The sequence below is a fragment of the Megascapheus bottae genome, chromosome 5 (assembly GCF_031878675.1).
Source record: "Megascapheus bottae isolate mThoBot1 chromosome 5, mThoBot2.hap1, whole genome shotgun sequence".
NCBI lineage: Eukaryota > Metazoa > Chordata > Mammalia > Rodentia > Geomyidae > Megascapheus > Megascapheus bottae.
In genome coordinates, this window is record NC_143513.1 from 81,549,963 (window position 1) to 81,568,848 (window position 18,886).

The following is an 18,886-nucleotide window of genomic DNA, read 5'->3' on the forward strand; positions in this document are numbered from 1 at the left end:
TAGAAAAGGGGACAAAAACATGAGAAAGGATATTAAGTTTTGAGAAATAATGTACCCACTCCCTGATGAATGTAACTGTAACCCCTCTATAGTTTATCCTATCAATATAATATAATTTTTTAAATGATATAATGTTTTTTTCTAATGATTGTATAAAGTTCCATGGTATAGGTACCACCGTTTTATTTCTTTTTTATTTTATTGTCAGGGTGATACATAGAGGGGGGTCACAGTTATATTCATAAAGGTACCACATTTTTTGATCCACTCATCTATTGTAGGGCAACTGAACAGTTTTTGTAATGTCACTCTTGTGAATAGTACAGCAACAAACATGGATGTGCACGTGTCTTACAGTCCTGGCTTAGGATATTTTACGTAGATGCTCAGGAGTGTGGTTGGGTTGTAGGGAAGCTCTATGTTTAGATTTTTGAGGAACCTCCAGATTGCTATTCAGAGTGGTTATATTAGTTTACATTCCTGCCAACAGTGCAGTAGAGTTCCTTTTTCTTCACATCGCTAGCCAACATAATGTTGTTTGGATTCACAATGGGCTAGCCTAACTGGGGTGAGACAATGTCTTAGAGTTATTTTGCTTTGCATTTCCATTATGGCAAGGGATGTTAAGTATTTCCTCATGTGTTTCTTTACCTTTCTTACCTCTTCGTTTGAGAAGTCTCTCCTTAGTTCCTTTACCTATTTAGTAATTGGTTTATTAGTTTTTGTGGGTTAATTTCTTGAGCTCCTTGTGTATTTTGGATATAAGTCTTTGTTGGATGTATTACTGGTAAAGATTGTCTCCCAGTCTGTTGGTTGTCTGTGTAACATTGTTTTAAATATCATTTCTCTAGATAGCAAAAACTACACAGTTTTAATGATTACATACTTTTATGTCTTTTAAAGAAAATGAGAGGGGTCGGGAGTTTGGCCTAGTGGTAGAGTGCTTGCCTAGCATGCACGAAGACCCGGATTCAATTCCTTGGTACTACATACATAGAAAAAAGCCAGAAGTGGTGCTGAGGCTCAACTGGTAGAGCTCTAACCTTGAGAAAGTCCAAGGACAGTGCTCAGGCTCTGAGCTCAAGCCCAGGACTGGCACCAAAAAAAAAAAAAAAGAAAAGAAAAGAAGAGAATACACATATACGTCCTTGTCTTGTCCCATTTGTGCTGCTGTGACAAAGTATCTAAAACTTATAAGCAATAGAAATGTACTTCTCACAGTTCTGGAGGCTAGAGAGTACAAAATAAAAATCCAAAATCAGGGGGCCGGGAGTTTGGCCTAATGTAGTGGTAGAGTGCTTGCCTAGCATGCACGAAGACCCGGGTTCGATTCCTCGGTACCACATACATAGAAGAAAGCCGGAAGTGGTGCTGAGGCTCAAGTGGTAGAGCTCTAGCCTTGAGAAAGACCAAGGATAGTGCTCAGGCCCTGAGCTCAAGCCCAGGACTGGCAAAAAAAATCCAAGATCAAACTGGAGCAACCTGTCTGGTGGGTATCCTCATATGGGGCAAGAGAGAAGACACAAGGACACACAAAATTATCAGATTCCCTGGAGCTCCTGCAGAAAGGCACTGACCAATGGAGAAGGGTGTTGTAAAAGAACCTAATAAACTCCTAAAAGCCCCACCTCTTAATACTATTGCCCTTATCTCTTGATACTAACCAACATAAAAACACATTCATTCACATAACATTTCCCCATCTCCTTAGTTCTCATAAATTCAATGATTAGTGTTCGATTTGTGACAGATCTATCTGCCTTCCTGCAGTGTGGGGATTATCTTCTTTCCATAGACTTGGATTGGACCTCCAAGACAGGAAAAAAAAAGTCTCCATCTTAGAAACAGAGAGCAGTCCTGACTGGGCACCAAATTTACCAGTGCCTTGATCTTAGACTTTCTAGCTTCTAAAACTATAAGAAAATAAATCTTTTTTTCTTATCAATTTCCCAGTGTCAGGAATTTTATTATAGCAACAAGAACAGATTAAAACATCTTCCTTTTTCTAGTCTTTGCTCCCAACTTTTTGTCTTTCTGTGCTAGGAACTGAACACAGGGCCTGTTACATGCTGGAGAAGCACTCCAGTACTAAACCACCACATTCCCACACCCAAATCCTTTCCTTTTATATTGGTCATCTATTTTGCATTTGACTGATCCAACAAACTTCCCTGGGCAATTCATCCACTTAGGATTCATTTCAAACTCTGTAAGGTGGTGTGTATCACTTCCTGTGGCCTTGTACATGTCCCCAATATCGCTTCCTATCACTTTCTGCCTTACATACTCACTTCGCTGTCACCTCCCTTGCTTTACCCACCAAGTTTCTTATACAGGGTTGCTCTTTGTTGTCACATCTTTCTTTTCCTCATATCTTGATCTGTTTTGTCAGAACCAAGTGCTGTAGGGTGGGTGGCTTCAACATCAGTCACTTATGTTCTCAAAGTTCTATAGGTTAGTCTCTGGCCAGGACTCTTTCTGTAGCTTACAAAAGGCCACCTTCTCACTGTTACCTCCCATAGTGGAGAAAAAGCAAGTTCTCTGGTATCTCTTCTCAAAAGGATACTCATCCCATCATGAGGTTCTCCTACATCTCTCTCCCAAGGACCCACTTCTAAATACCATCACAAAGATAACTTCCACTGAAGAACCAGCAGGAAGCCATAGCTTCTCCTCACCTGGCTAATTCCTACCTCTTATTTTAATTCAATTCAGATGCTATTTCTTTGAGAAACGTTGACGAACTATCCCATATCCTTTCACTACCTCCAAGAAGGGAACTAAGACTGCCTTCATTCTGTGTTGGGCTTACCTACTTACTTTTAATGTTGTGATTCAGTTTGTCTGTCTCCCAAATAGACGAGTTATTTAAAGATAAGGACTTTTCCTCATTCAATGGCATACTCTGAAAAATCTAGCACCGTTCTTGGCACGTGGCACGCAACCATTAAACATTCCTGTAAGCCCAGGCCCAGGGTGGTGCAGGCATGTAACCTAAGCACTCCGAAAGGGGTGCCTGCCTGCTGTGCAAAGCATGCAATCCTCCGGGGGCAGGGGGATTGTGCATGTGAAGACAGTGCTACAACAGTAAGGAGACCTGATTTCTCAAAAATAAAAATAAAATAAAAACAGGAAAAAGTGTCATCCTCCTTGAGCAACTGAAACCCAGAAGCTCGCTTGCCTGGCTGAGGTTGACGCCCCCTTCTCCGCGTCGGCCCCGCCCACTGTCAGGCTGGGAGGACGCCCGAGACGTTGCCTAGTAACCACGCGGGAACGACGCGGAAGCGTCCAATCGCAGAGAGCGAGTTGCTTCTCAACCAATCAAAACCCCCCCGCATGCAGGGAGCCAATAGGAGCTCAGGCCGCACGACACTTCCCGTGGTGAGGCGCCGGCCGTAAAGCAGGCCTCGGCCCGACGCGCGCGTCCCGGCTCCGCGCCTCCGGGCCGCTCCCGCCCGCCGCCCTGGCCCCGCCGAGTTCCCCGGCGCCCTTCTTCCCCGCCGGGGCGCCCCGCTCCGAGAGCTGGGAGTCCCCAAGTGGGTCACGGCGGCATCCTCAGGCCGGGCCGCGGGGGGCGGGGGCCATGGAGCCCGGGGAGTCGGGGAAGGTAGGACTGGAAGGGCCGGGGACCCCCACTCCCTTCCGGCGGACCCCGGAGCGGGGCTCTGGCGAGGTGGGCGGGCCGGACGGGCGCCCGGCGGTGCCCGGCGGTGCGCGCTGCCCCGCCCGGCCGGGCCTGCTCTGAGGAGATCCAGCTCCTTTCCGAGTGTGGAGACTGGAGCCAAAGGGTGGGGACTGCGAGGCCTGGCGAGGGCCTGGCCTGGGCCTGGCCCGGCCCAGATTCACCTCACCCAGGAAGGACTGAAAAGAAGAGGCGTCAGGCGCGTTTCTCGCCCACTGTTCTTTTCCTGTGCCAGTACTGGGGTTTCCACTGATGGCCTTAGGCTCTCGCTGAAGGCCGGTGACCTGAGCCACACCTCCACCGTGGGCTTCCCGGTGACGAAGTGGAGATAAGTCTTTGAGACTTTTCTGCTGACTTGGCACATCGACTTTCCGATTTCAGCCTCCTGAGTAGCTGGACACCAGCGCCCAGCTCTTGCCCGCGTCTAGGCTGCTTCATGGAGCATGGGGGCATAGCTTGGAAGGGTTCCACAAATGTCCGTGAGACTTGGGGCCGGGGGAGGCCCTGAGTCGGAAGATAAGGTGGAGGGAAAGTGCTTGGGAGTAGTTAAGACGGTTTGACAGAATGGCTGGAGTTCCAAGGCATTGTCAACAAAGACTAGCATAATTGTGTGTGGACACTAACTGGGACACAGCCACGTGGAGATCTTTTTGGATGTACTTGTAGATCCCTTGAGGGTGTGCATGGGGCCTGTTCCCTGGCTTTTTTTTTTTTTTTGCTCAAGGCTGGCACTCTACCAATTGCTTTTGGTGGTTAATTAGAGATATGAGTCTTAGACTTTTCTGCCTGGGCTGTTTTCAAACCTCCATCTTCAGATCTCAGCCTCCAGAGGAGCAAGGATTACAGGCATGAGTCACTGGTGCTCAATCTTTGCAGCTAGTTCTCAAAGTTTGTTTCTCCTGTTGGTATAGAGGAGATTCTCCAATATTTTCAAATGCTTATTGAATATCTTCTTTAAAAAGGTGTTCACTTAAGTGTTTGTGCTCTGCAGTTCAATAACTTGGACCAGACTGGAATTGGTTGTCCACACACTAGAGAGAAAGGGTAAGGGGCGATATTTTAGTGCTGTAATTTTCCCTAGGAAGGCCTCTGGCTCACAAAACTAGTTGCTTCTTGTTTTAAGCACCTCTTTCCATCCTCTTCTTCCCAAAACTACAGTGATGTGCTTTCTAGACCCAACATCCTGCCAACCTACCAGCCCAAGACAATAAAGCTCAACAGAACCTAAAATGAACTAATGCATGCCAAGCTTATGTTAAACATTATTATTCTGCTATTGTATTTATGTTTCATAGTTGTCTGTTACTATGTGATAGAGTTTATTCTTGATTTTAAATCTTTGTTTCTCTTTGTATTGCCAAACTTCAAGCACACAGAAACACTTAATAAATGTATCTCCAATGAAACAAGGAATTGAATGCCTATAAAATTCTTTGTGTAACATGGTAGAAGAGAGAGGAGTGGTACTGGTGAAGAAAATAAAGTATTGGTCTGGGAAGGTGGCTAGGTGGTAGAGTGCTTGCCTAGCATGCATGAAGCCCTGGGTTCTAATCCTCAGTCCCACATAAATGAAAAAGCTGGTAGTGGTACTGTGGCTCAGAGTTCTGGCCTTGAACAAAAGAAGCTCAGGGACAGTGGAAAGAAAGAAAAGAAAAGCTACCCATACTTCCCAGCTCAGGAAAGCAATGATGGGGCCTACGCAGTTAAGGAAGAAGTGGAATTGGAAGTATATTCCTGATTGGTGCTTAAACTAAGGAACTGGAGGAAACAAACAGCCTGGAATATAAAGAGTGACTTTGAACGAAGTTTCAAAGGGAATTGCTGCAAAGTTGACCCAGTGAGCAGCAGGAGCAAAGATTTCAGGGGGGGGGGGGCGAAACAGGGAGGGCTAAGCATCATGTACAGGGAATGTGGGTGCTAGTACTGAAAACTTCCAGAAATACTCCTAGCTAATGTGGAAAGATTCCTTTTATTCAAGCAGATTGTACTTTCTTTGTGTTGCAGTCACTTGAAGCTGAGGGCTCATGTCATATTGGTTAAGAAAGGGCTGTCAGGTAGACCCCTTGCTGAGAAGATACTTCCATGTCATCCCAGTTCAGTCCTGGCCACACCCCGCATGCATTGTGCACCTAAGGCAGAAGACTCATTCCCTCTTGTTGGCTCAAGAAAAGGTGTGAACAGGAGCCCTTCTTGGCCTTGGCTACACTTGCTGTAACTGGCACCAAGGGAACAGATTGCCCAGGTCCAGCATTCATACTGGAACCTGCCTTCAACATAATCTTGGTTATCTTCCGCTCCTCCCCGCTCAGCTCTTTTGACTGTCCTTGTGTATGCCCATTCCTGTTGGTGTATGCCTTTTCATGGAGCCCATTTTTCAGTAGCTTTTGGAAAACAATCACATTGGGTTTTAGAAGACTGTAATTACAGAAAGAAGTTACTAAAGCATACATTTTGTAATGTAACTCCATTTTTTTTTTGTTTTTGGTCAGTTTTGAACTTTGGGCCTGGGTGTTGTCCCTGAGCTCTTCAGCTCAAGGCTGTTACCCTACTTCTTGATCCACAGCCCCACTTCTGGTTTTCTAGTGGTTAATTGGAGATAAGAGTCTCATGGACTTTAGTGCCTAGGCTGGCTTTGAACTTTGATCCTCAGATCTCAGCCTCCTGAGTAGCTAGGATGACAGGCGTGAGCCACCACACCCAGCATCCATTTTTGTTTTTAAAGCTGTGTATTTTGCATATTCACAGACAAAATACTAGGTTACATACCAACTGTTAACAGTAATTTTGGGGCTGGGAGTTTGACCTAGTGGTGGAGTGCTTGCCTAGCATGCAATTCCTCAGTACCACATACATAGGAAAAAACCAGTGGTGCTGTGGCTCAAGTAGTAGAATTCTAGCTTTGAGAAAGCCCAAGGAGAGTGCTCAGACCTTGAGTTCAAGGCCCAGGACTGGCAAAAACCAAACCAAACCAAAACAAACCCACCAACACCACCAACAAAAAGAAAACAGTAATTGTCTCAAGCTTAGTTGGCTGGTGGTCTTCCATTTGAATCAAGCCTCCAGCTCTGTTTTTTGATATTTTTGGAGATAAGTGGATTTTTCTGCCTAAGTTGTTCTAGAATTGTGGATCTCACCCTCTTCATAGGTAGGGTTACAATGTGAGCCACTGATGCTAGCTTAATTTTAAACTTCACTATTGAAGCTTAAAAACAAAAAGTATTTTACCTGCTTTAAATAAATAGTCTACCAAAAACATTATTTTTCTTTGGTTGTGGCACTTATGTTTTTACTGATAATTTGATCTGTTTTTCAATTTTTTACTAAGAGGTCAGTATTTGTGGTACATAGTTGAAAGGGATAAACAGTATTTGCAGACTTTTTCCATTTCCTTTGTAACTTTTATGGCTGCAGTATCTTACCTCTATGATGTTATTAGTGATGATTCTCCATGCCTTACCTCCATTTTCTTAATCCTCAGACCATCTTTGGTTTCCATGGTGTCTGTGAGAATTCTGCTTGGCCACCTGGTACCAGTTTGTTATTGTTTGCCAGTGGAGCTCAAACATCCAGATGAAGGTTCTGCATACAAGAGGAGGAGAGACTCATCTCCTCAGAGCCTCTGGGTAGAGAACCCTGGGGAGCCCTTTGTTGGAAACCAGCTTTTCCCTCATCCTTACTCCTTTTTTGTTTGTTGTTTTGTTTTGGTGCCAGGACCAGGCTTGAACTCAGGATCTGGCCTGAACTCAGAACCACACACTCTTGCTTGGCTTTTTTGCTCAGTGCTGCTAGTCTACAACTTAAGCCACAGTTCCCTGCTACCAAATCCAGAGCCTTTTGAGGAGTTAGAGGTGTAAATTAGGTTCTCAACTTTGCCCACTCCCAGGTAAGGAAAGGATTTGATTTTCTTGGACCTTCCCTATTGCAACTTTTTCATCTGCTTTTCACTTTCCAGAATTGTATTGATGTATTCTCATTGTGCTCCCTGTATTTTGTTTTTTTTTGGCATATGTGTATGTCTCCTTTAAAATGTGTAGAGGAAAAAAGAAAATACATAGGGGAGAAGCAAAGTCAACCCTACTTATTTACCCATCATCTATTTTTTTTTTTGTCTGTCGTGGGGCTTGAACTTTGGGTCTGGGCATTGTCCCTGAGCTCTTCAGCTCAAGACTACCACCCTACCCTTGAGCCAAGCCCCACTTCCCATTTTCTAAAGGTTAATTGGAGAGAAGAGTCTCAGGTCCTTTTGTGCCCTGTCTGGCTTTGAACCTTGATGCTCAGATCTCAGCCTCCTGAGTACCTAGGATTACAGGCGTGAGCCACTGCATCTGGCATCATTTTTTTTTAACCATGCTGAAATGCGACCGGCACATGCGAACCGTCTTCAAGTTCTATCAGTCCTCAGTAAGAGGCTGAGGGAGCTGAGGGAGCTGCAGGACAGCGCGGCTCCCCTGGAGCAGGAAATCGTCCGTCTGAAGGACCTGAACGCGGTCAGGTGGGTGGCCAGCAAGAGGCGCACCCTGAATGCACTTGTTGTGAGGGGCCCACGCTGGCTCGGCACCTCCAGAGTGTGGCTGACGCAGGAGGCCGGAGTGGGCAGAGGGCCAGGGGCATGCTGAAGCTGGTGAAGGGCTTCCATTTCATCAAGTTCCGCCATGTCCTTCTGGACTTCCTGAGCATCTTTAGATCCTTGTCTGAGGTGTTCCAGAAGGAGGCGGTGCTGGTCACCGAGGTGGACTCCACGCTGGGGCACGCCTACGGAGCCCTGGAGACCCTCCGGCACCAGGCCGGGCCCAGGGAGCAAGAATTCAATGCCGGTTTCCACGACGGGCAGCTCCATGGCATCTTGCTGGCCAGGATGGAAATGGCAGAGCAGCGGTTCCAGGAAGACAGGGAGAGGGCGATCCTGACTGGCTTGGAGTACCTCCGGCAGAGGTGGGGCACAGACGGCCCCCCGCCGCTCAAGCACATGGAGGTGTTGGACACCATGGCGTGGCCAGGTGGTGCTCACTTGGCCCGATTTGGGAATGATGACATCCTCAGCCTTGCCAGGTATTTTGATCTCTCCCTGCCCACCGGATACAGCGGATACAGCGAGGAAGCCCTGCAGGAGGAGTGGCTGGGCCTGAAGGCCTCCGCTCAGAACCTCCCGTTCCCCGAGCTGTGTCAGAGCGCCCAGGCCCAGCAGCATCGCTTCCCCTTGCTGAGCAGGCTCACAGCTGCCGTGATCTGCGTGCCCATCTCCAACTCCTGCTGTGAACGGGGCTGCAGGGCCATGAGCAGGATCAGGACGAATGAAAGGACCAAGCTCTCCAGCGAGGTACTCAACACGCTCATGATGGCGGCTGTGACCAGGGTGGCAGTGACAGAGTACGACCCCCAGCTGCCATCCAGCATTAGTACCTGACCTCATCAGGCCGGCGCTTCAGCCATGTCCACGCCTGCGCCCAGGTGCCAGCCTGCTCCCGGGCAGGTGAGTTCTTGGGTCCAGTTCTCTTGATGTGGGATAGAAAGCAGGAAACCAGCCGCCCCGTCCCATGCTGAGCCAGAGACCTAGGGAGCTGCCTCAGTGTGTCCAGCTACATGTCCTGAAGACACGGTTGCCCCCTGGAGGAGCATGTGGCTGGAGAGAAGGCATACCCTATCAGGCAGCAGGCAGAGTATGGAGCCTAGCGGCCCCAGTTCCAGGGGCAGTTCTCACTCTGCTGCCCATCTCGTGTGGCACACGTCACGGTCCAGGGCTGTGGCTTTCATCTGAGGTTAAGACACCTGGAATGCTCAGAGCAGCCTGGCCACAGAGCCAGTGGTGCTGCCATGATGGCCACTGCCAAATTGAGGCAAGCAGACAGGAGCATCACACTGCGCATGAGTCAGGGTGACCTGAAAGGGAGGGGACAGGCAGAGGCCCAGGAAACCCCATGGAGCATGTGAGCCAGGGCTGGCATTGTTAGACCCAAGGGCAGCTCACTGATAGAGTTCTGCAGTCGCTGGACTGCTCAGCAGGGACAGAGCCATTTATGTCTTCTCACACCCTCTCAGCTTAAGGCGGGTAAGAGACTGCATGTCTCCTCAGGCCCTCCCTTCCACTGCCTCCACTCAGCTTGTCCTTCCTAACCTATGGTTCTCAGCTGTGGCAGCAGGTCTCCAGGTTGACTGAGCCGATGGCCCTAGAACCTCTGCCCTGAGGGCTGAGGGGGTGTTGGGTCCACTCTCCAACACAGGTTGAGGGCATTGCTGCCAGGGCCTGGGCCTGTGGGGGGAAGAAGGAAAGCTGCCACCACGTGTGCCTCAGGCACACTACCATCTCCACAGGGACAGAGGACTGGTACCCCTGAGGAGCACATGGAGATCATCTGATGCCCCTCCCAGGCAGGCCCTGTGGCCATCCAGGCCCCATAAGTCCTTGTGGAAAGACCCCTGTTGGGCACTAATGGCCTCTGGTCACCCTCTAGAATACCAGTGCCAACTCCCAGTTGTGACGGATCATCTCCGGACATTGCCAGATGTCTCCTGGGACTAAGTAAAGCCAGAACAGATCGGGGCTGCAGGGGGACCACTGGCTGTGGGGAGGTGCTTGTCCTCTGCTCTGTCTACTTGTCATTCTCTCTCCTCCTGTGCAGGCACGGAGCTCAGGAAGGAGGCTGTGGGAACACTCCACTCGGAGAAACCCGGGGCCCGGGAGGTGCCCATCACAGCCCCAGGGAGCCATGGGAGTTCTGAAGGTCACACTCAGCCTCCAAGACTTGTCCCCCGCCAGCCTAGGGTCTCCACGGGTCCTGAGGTGACCTGAAGAAGTCTTTGGGGACCCCCACATGGCCGCATCGCTGTGGTCAGGGGGAGAGGCTATGTGCAGATTCTAGACTGTCTTGGTAGGCATATCTCATAAGGCCAGGAAGTGGGCAGTGAGACAGTGAGGCACAAGGCAGGAGACATCACCCATCGCTTAGGAGCCCTCTTTAAGCCCAGGGATACCCATTAGCACAAAATAAGCCTGGGAAGATTTTTTTTTTAATCTCAACTCTACCTTTAAGGTGCTCCAAGAAAGAGTCTTGTCATGAGTGAGTCCCCTTCACTTGCACAGGGAGGGGGGGCAGTTGGTAGAGGCTGGAAAGAGCCCAGGACCCTTCCTCACCCATAGCAGCATTCTCAGGAGATGGCCTGCAGAGGGGAAGTCACTTTGGGGACCCTGGCCTGGCTGGGGGAAACTCCACCAGGAGTGGCCATTCCAGAAGACGGACCTCAGCCCCTGTGGCAGAAGCCAGGGAGCTTCGATTGTGGAAGATGGGTCTGGTGAGTTTCCCTGCCTCCCTCCCACGGTACCGCTTCAGTAAAGCAGACAAAAACCCTTTGCACAGAGCACCCGAGGAAATGGACAGGGAGACAGCGCCTTCACTGGAAGAGCCCGGGGCAGCCCTTGTGTTTGGCCGCCATCACACCAAGCCACTTCCCAGGGTGTGTGCAGGACCAAGGTTGGAGTTGGGAGGCTTGGGGGATCCATCCCAGCTCTGCTGCAGGCAGTGGTCTGCCAGTGGAAAAGCCTTCCTTTTCTGTGCCTCAGTTTCCCTCTTCAGACAGCAGCAGAGGATCCAAGTGCCTGCTGGCTCCCAGTCCGCCATAGCACTAGCAAGGCAGAGCCTGCTTCTCCTTGAGACAAAGATGGTGGCGGGCAGAGTCCTGGCACCCTAACCTCAGTACTCATCTTTAGTGGGACAGGCGTCACTTTTGCTGCCTGAGCCCTGTTGGGGACAGAGGCCCCTCTCCAGGTACCACCCTCAGGACAGCTGTCTCCCCTTCTGCAGGCTGCCCTGGGGACTTTCCCAGAACGCTGGGCTGCTTGTCACCTGTGTCCCCTCCCAGAGACATGCAAGCACCGCCGCCCCCCCGCCCCCTGCACTGGCTGCGCTTCGCCTCACTACCTCCATGGCTGCTGCTCTGTCCCTGAGGCACCAAAAGGCCTCCAGCTCTGCCCATTCCCAGTTCCACGCTCCTTACCCCCACCCCTGACTTCCGCCCATCTCCCCTTCCATCTGAGTGAAGCACTTGTCCTTCAGAGCTAGCCTGGTCTCGGGTTTGGTGCTGCCAGGCCCCTGTTCTGTGCTGCAAGAACCAGGCCCAGCCGCTGCCCAGCGGCCTGTCTACTTATCCCAGCAACACTGGAAGCCTCGGAGGTGCCCGGCCTCCCACCCACCCATGCCTGCCCTTGCCCCTCCCCACCTCTGTACTAAGGAGATGCCTCCCCCACACCTGATGGGCCTGAGGGCTGAGGAGCACATGGCTCAGGGGAAGCAAGGGCCCCCTCTCTGGAAGTTTCTGTGGGGTTGAAGGGTTTGTCAGGTCAGACCGAGACTGAGGTGATGTCCCAGCAGGCTCCCCTCATGGCATCCTCCATCCTCCCATCCTCAGCAGCACCAGGCATGCAGGCCGGGCAGGAGCGGGCTGCTGTGACGGGCCTGAGAGCCAAGGCGCCTGCCAGGTGGGCAAGCACTCCGCTGTCCACATCGGCTCTCTGAGGTCTCTACACTTCCTCATTGGAGACAAAGTTGATTCTCAAAGCAGGGTGACCGAACATGAGTTTTTAACCCTGTGTTTGGCCCTCCCTGGCTCCTCCTGGGGCACAGGCGTGCTCTCCTGCCCCTTTGCCAGCTCCAGGCAAAGAACAGGGAAGATGCGGATGGTCTTGCTTGGTACCCTGGAGGGGACACGTGGTAAGCACCTTTAACTGAGAGCTTCATTCCCCAGCCTTGTTCTGTTTCAGACCCCAGGGCAGCATTCCAGACCCTCAGGACTTCTTTGGAGACATTCCTATTTTTGCCTGTCAGGAAAGCAGGCTGGAGGAGAATATGAGAGGAGGAGAGGAAGCACTTTTGTTTGAGCCAGGGTCCCGGCCTTTGTCTCCACCTACTCCTCTACCTAAAGTACTTCCTTGTTCGTGTGAGACAGAAACACTGTGAGCTTCTCCAGGCTGGCCTGGAACTCATGATCTTCCCAACTCCAATTCCCACATGCTGGGATTACTGGCCTGCACTACCTGCAATCTTGAGCACAGCTCTAAGCATGCATGTGGCACTTACCCCCTTCCCCCATGACTGATGCCAGTGGGGCCGACATTCCAATAACCAGCATTGTACCTGACACTTCAATTTCTAGAGCCTTAAAAGATGAGGGCATGCCGGGAACAGTGGCTCCCGCTTGTAATCCTAGCCACGCAGGAGGCTGAGATCTGAGGATCGCAGTTCAAAGCCAGCCTAGGCACTAAAGATGGTGAGACTCTTGTCTCCAATTAAACACTAGAAAACCTGAAGTTCTGTGGCTCAAGGGGGTAGGGCGGTAGCCTTGAGCTGAAGAGCTCAGGGACAGCGCCCAGGCCCAGAGTTCAAGCACCACAATTCTCAAAACAAAACAAAAAAACCCAAGAGTGTGAGAGTGCCTAGCCCCTGTCCTGCCTGACACTGCCATGAGGCCATCTTGGCTTCTTTGTCTGCAAAGGACAAATCCCTAGGGTGCTACTTGTGACCCAGGACAGGATCGAGAGGTCCCCTGTTCCCTCACACATGTCCTTCTCCTTGTAGTTAAGGAACCAGTGGTGGCTGGCCAGGAATATCTGGACTGCTTCAGGTTTCAACAATGTGCAAATGAGACTTAAAAAAACCAAACTGGTAATCTTTGAATATCTGAATAAAAGCTTATATATCAACATGTGTGTCTGTATGTCCCATAAATCTTTAAGCAAGAACCAGGGGACAGCAGAAGCTGAGTGGAAAAGGCCAGAGGGGACAGCACAGATGGATCAAGGAAGCCCCATGACCAAAAAAAAAAAAAAAAAAAATCCCTAAACGTGGGAACAATACAGAATTGCATGTTGAACGAAGACAATGTTCTCACCTTCTCCTGATGACATGGAATGATCCTTACCCTTCTGGACCAAGTAGGTCTTTTTTCTGAGCTACAGAGCGATGAGCCTTTGTGGGGATTTTGTGACTAATTATAGAATCCGTTTGTGCATTTCTAGTCTGCATCAGTGCTCGCAGTGGTGCCCACTGTTGATGGAAGGCCTGATCATTCTCTTCAACAAATCTCACTGTCTCTAGGGAGTCCTTTCTTATCGCTCCACCCTTTGATTTCTCAAACAGGCATTGATTATTATTTTTTGTCAGTCCTGGGACTTGAACTCAAGGTCAGGGCACTGTCCCTGAGCTTCTTTTTCTTTAGGCTAGCGCTCTACCACTTGAGCCACAACACTGCTTCTGGTTTTTTCTGTGTATGTGGTAACCAAGGAATTGAACTCAGAGCTTCATGCAAGCTAGGTGACCACTCTACCGCTAGGCCAAAGTCCTGGTCCCCCAGGTATTGATTATTATAATCAGAAGGGTTTTTGTTGTTGTTGTTGTTGTTTTGATTGTTTGTTTTTCCCAGTCCTGGGGCTTAAACTCAGGGCCTGAGCACTGTCCTTGGGCTCTCTCAAGGTCAGAGCTCTATCACTTGAGCCACAGCACCACTTTAAGCTTTTTCTATGTATGTGGTACAGAGGAATCAACCCCGGGTCTTTATGCATACGAGGCACTCTACCATTGGGCCAAACTCCCCACTCATGAGCAGGTTTTCAGCCCAGTTTGGCCAACATTGTGGAGTTTAATTTTCTTTTTAAATTTTCTTTAGGTATTTGCCTAATGGAGTTGCCATTCATCAGAGGTTATGAATACAGTGCTTCTTGACCAATGTGACCCCTATTGACGTTCTTACTCATGCCTTCCTCCACTTTTCTTAATTGATAGCTTATATATTGAATTTCACAAAGCAATTTATGTATATAATGCATCTTTATGTCATCCTTTCAACATCTTCACTTCTTCCATCGCCCCTTCCCTCACTCTTCTCAGTTCCATGGCATTATACAGTTCATCCTTGCCTGCATTCTACTCATGCCCCCCCTTATTCTTCTACACTTTTCCTCTTGACACCCCTCCCCTGTAAATACCCATGCCTTAGGTTAGGCTTTGACTTAGTCTTTCTAAAGAAATATACTATTTGCCTTCTTCACATATCACTCACCCAAGTAGATTAGAAATTCAAAAAAAAATAATAAAACTAGGGTGATGTTTTATAGTTAAGATTGAAGAATAAGGAAGTCCTGGCGAATGGAGACGATGGATCGTAACTGCTCTGCTTAGAGGAACACACGCAGGCTGGAAGGGGTGAGCCGGCACAGGCCCGGTCTCCCACGCATCCTGTGGCTCTTCACCTCCTTTCCCGGGCTGTGCAATCACCAAGGTCACGGCAAAAAGATGGCAGTTCCTTGGGGAGGAACCTGCTGCTAGATAACCACCTGCAGCCACAGACCTCCGAGGAAGGGGTTTATACAGAACACAGACCCAGAGGTCCCCCTGATGCCTGGACAGGGGCTGCGGCCCTGGCCCTGGGTCCCGTCCAGACCTGCGCTGCGGCCCTGGCGCGGGGACCCAATCCGCAGCTGTCTGTGTCCCCGGCCCCTGCTGGCTCTGCGGCAGCGTGGCGCCAGGAGAGGGCGCCGCAGCGGCGGCCCAGTCCCTGCCAGGCTGGGCTCCGGAGCGCCGGGGGGCTTTGAGGATAAGGAAACACCCCGCGGCCCGCGGCGGCGACTCAAAACCGAATCCCTGGAGCCTGGCAGCCGCACGACTGAAGAGCGGCTCACTTCTTTGGTCCGCAGCCCAACTCAGCCAATCAAGGAATGGGATCCTCGGAAGGCCCGCCTCCCCTGCCCTTGAGTGACGTCTGGCCGGACTCCCTACCTTCCCACCGGGCTAGATCAAAGCGCGCGCGTGCGCAGATTGTCCGGGCCGGACGCCGCGCCAGGGCGCGTTCCCTGCGCCTGCGCCTGCGCCCAGCTCACTGCTCAGCGGGGACCGGCGCGGGGTGCAGCACCGGAGGCTCGGCCAGCGCTGCGCCCGGGCATCCCGCGCGCCGCTATGACGGCCCATTCCTTTGCCCTCCCGGTCATCATCTTCACCACGTTCTGGGGCCTCATCGGCATCGCCGGGCCCTGGTTCGTGCCCAAAGGACCTAACCGCGGGTAAGGGAGGCCCTGGCTCCGGCGCTCACCTTCCCCGTGGCCCGCCGGCCTCGCCCTCCATCCCCGCGCCGACTCGAGGCCCGGCCGCCGGCCCCGCCGCAGGAGGCCTTTCCTGAGGTTTCCACCCCGGGCCCCGGGCCGGGGCGGGGGCGGGGGCGGGCGAGGACGGCCTCCCGCCCTAGCCAGCAGTGTGATCTTGAGCCCGTGCCAGGCCTCAGTGTCCTCGCAGGTGAAATGGGCACGTTGACAAGCCTCACCGTGTCAGGCTGCTGTGAGGAGTGCCTGGAAGGATGGTCATTTTTCTTCCCTCAGCCCTCCCCACCTTCCTCAGTTCTGTCCACCCTGTGCCCAGGTAGGGCTGGTCCGAGCTGCTTAGCGATGTTGAAAGAAGGGAGTGCTAATCTCTCCAGCACCATCTATTCGTGCTTTAGGTGGCAGCTTGTAGGCTTTGGCTGGAAGCTGGGCAAGTGGGTGTTGTCCTCTTAAAAACCCACAGGGCTCAAGGATTCTGTAGCTTCACTCTGTAAATCATTTTCAGGTCACCTGTTGTCTCTTCCACTGTGTTTTACGCCTCTGTCTTTGATATCTGAGTGGGCACAAAGAACCCACCTAGACTCTGTTCTCTTTCTAACAACCCACCTGCCAGGCATTGGTGTAATCCTAGCTACTCAGGAGACTGAGATCTGAGAATCGTGGTTCAAAGCCAGTCCAGGCAGGAAAGACGGTGAGACTCATCTCCAGTGAACCAGGAAAAAGCTGGAAGTGGACGTGTGGTTCGAGCACAAAAAAAAAAAAAGCTAAAGAACAACACCCAGTCCCTGGGTTCAAGCCCTAGTACCACCATAAAAAAAAATGTTTGGGTGGAAACATAGCTGGCTGGCCATGAGGAGCTCCTTTTGTAGCCCTAGTCACACTTTCCAAGGATGCTGGCTCCACCTGTCCTGACCAGCGTCCCTTTCTTCGGCAGAGTGATCATTACCATGCTGATTGCCACTGCAGTCTGCTGCTACCTCTTGTAAGTACTGCCACCCACGCTAATCCTCCCTTCCCTCCCCTTGCCCTGCTTGCTCTCTTGTCCTGCCTGCTAGTGAACACATCTCCAAAGGCTAAATCTGTGAAGCTCGTGAGGAGAGGCCTCGAGGAGTGTTTTTAGGGGGCTCTGCCACCCACCTGCCAGCTGTGTGAGCTTTGTGATGCCTCTGGGTGTTTACTCACCTGTGAATGCACACGATGGGCCAGCTCAGTGGTATCCGTGTCTGACTAGACACTGGCATCACCTGGTAAGTAGACTGTTCAGAAACAGCTTTAGGGATCCTTTGTAGATCTAGCAGATCATCACCTTGTTTAGGTCTGCAGCTGGGAATCTGTTTCTTGTTCATTTTTTTTTTTAAATAAGGGCCCCCCAGGTGACTAAAAGGCAGAAGAAGGCAATCAGAAATTGTGGGTACAACAGTCTTGAATCTTGAGAAAGGTACCCTGGACATACATCCTAAGGGATATAAGGATGTGAGGGAGTAACTCTTGGTCCTCGATATCTTTGTCATTCCCAAGCCATTCTTGCCTTACCAAAACAGGAAGACATCCCTCCATCCTGTCCAATACTGCTGTGCTGTCTTGCTTCATCCTGGATGCCAAATCAAGTTCTAGTTTGGGGGCCGACTCTGATTGTTAACCATGTTGCTTGACGTTGGTACTCTGTCCAATCTTCTTGTGCCTTTTATGTTATTTCGGTAGGCTAAGCAAAATATAGCTGGGTGATCAGAATTCACACAAGTAGGACAGATGAAGTAAAAAGATTCTTAGCTTTTAAATGTTAACATTATATTTAGGGGAGGGCAGAATGGAACCAGAGTTTGAACTCAGAGCTTTGTGCTTTCTTGCTTGACACTCTACCACTTGAACCCTAATTCCAAGGACTTTTCTGTCCCGGCTGGCTTAAAAGCATACTCCTCTGGATTTCAACCTCCTGAACAGTGACGATTACAGGTGTGAGACACTGGCACCCAGCTAGAAGCTTACAGATTCTTTTTTTGGGGGGTGGGGGAGGGTGGGCCAGTTCTGGGGCTTGAACTCAGGGCCTGAGCACTATCCTTTGGCTTTCTCAAGGCTAGAGCTCTACCACTCCCAGCCCCTAGAAAGTTTATACATTCTTTAAAAGGCAATTGGCAGGTCGGGGTGGGGGGGGGTGGGCAGGGACATGAGTTTGGCCTAGTGGTTGCCTAGCATACACAAACACCTGGGTTCAATTCCTTAGTACCACATGTGGAGAAAAAACTGGAAGTAGTGTTGTGGCTCAAGTGGCAGAGCTCTAGCATCAAGAAAGCCCAATGACAGTGCTCAGGCCCTGAGTTCAAGCCCCATGACTGGCCAAAAAAAAAGGCAATTATGGCCAATACAAGATCCTGGGTTCTTCATTAATTAATTAATTAAAGGTACACATGTGCATGTCAACACAGACACGTGCTGTACCTCCCCTAGACCAAGACTCCCACTCTGCTCCTGGTATATGGAGATTGAGGGGAGGGGCATCAGTGTGTGCACCAACACCGGGAGTAGATCCCAAACAATCTCCAGGACCACTCACCTCTCCCCTAATTTGGTAACCTTTCAAAACCTACAGAAAATCAAGTCAAACCAATCAAAACCCAACGCCCAGGGCCTGCCGAGGATGGTTGGCTCCTCGAGCCCTTCATTCCTGAGGACATAGGCCCCCCCCCTCCCCGGGCCTGCCACATGCTCCCTGAAAGGAAAAGGGGGACCAAGACTCCCTTGATGTGTGGGAGGTTCCTTGGACTCCAGCCTTCCTCACTCTGCTACCTCTGGCAGCTGGCTCATCACTATCCTGGCCCAGCTGAACCCCCTGTTTGGACCCCAGCTGAAGAATGAGACCATCTGGTACGTGCGATTCCTGTGGGAGTGACCAGCTATGGCTTCTGGCCCCAGGTACCTGGAAGATGGCAGGTGTGGGAGCTGAGGGCCCTGCGGGGAAGGAGAGGGGGAGGAGAGACAGGAGCAAGGAAGAATTCTTTGGATTCAGGACTTTGCTTAGCAAAGTGCTCTTGCCTATACTGTGCAGCTACCAGAGGAGAGGACCAGGCCTGCTAGTCCCTGTCCTCAGGGGTCCCTTCAGGGCACATGCTCAACCTCAGCTGCAGGACTGC

At 50.8% G+C, this 18,886-nt stretch overlaps 2 protein-coding genes across 5 annotated transcripts; both read left to right on the forward strand.

Annotated features, from left to right (window-relative positions):
- The first annotated feature begins 3,454 nt into the window (after nucleotides 1-3,454).
- Znf862 (zinc finger protein 862) lies at nucleotides 3,455-9,150 on the forward strand. Of its 4 annotated transcripts, none has more exons than XM_090333514.1 (3): nucleotides 3,455-3,607; nucleotides 4,674-4,726; nucleotides 7,161-9,150. In XM_090333514.1, the coding sequence occupies exon 3, from the start codon at nucleotides 8,292-8,294 to the stop codon at nucleotides 9,084-9,086; it is 795 nt and encodes a 264-aa protein (XP_090189640.1). In that variant the 5' UTR covers nucleotides 3,455-3,607; nucleotides 4,674-4,726; nucleotides 7,161-8,291; the 3' UTR covers nucleotides 9,087-9,150. The 4 variants fall into 4 exon arrangements, with proteins under 4 accessions (XP_090189640.1, XP_090189641.1, XP_090189643.1 ...); XM_090333515.1 differs by lacking the exon at nucleotides 3,455-3,607 and having other exon boundaries at nucleotides 4,578-4,726; nucleotides 7,161-7,305; nucleotides 7,394-9,150; XM_090333517.1 differs by lacking the exon at nucleotides 3,455-3,607 and having other exon boundaries at nucleotides 4,578-4,726; nucleotides 7,161-7,258; nucleotides 7,394-9,150.
- Nucleotides 9,151-15,518: 6,368 nt separating this feature from the next.
- Nucleotides 15,519-18,667, forward strand: Atp6v0e2 (ATPase H+ transporting V0 subunit e2). Its single transcript, XM_090332440.1, has 3 exons — nucleotides 15,519-15,725; nucleotides 16,693-16,740; nucleotides 18,552-18,667. The coding sequence occupies exons 1-3, from the start codon at nucleotides 15,622-15,624 to the stop codon at nucleotides 18,643-18,645; spliced, it is 246 nt and encodes an 81-aa protein (XP_090188566.1). The 5' UTR covers nucleotides 15,519-15,621; the 3' UTR covers nucleotides 18,646-18,667.
- Nucleotides 18,668-18,886: the final 219 nt, after the last annotated feature.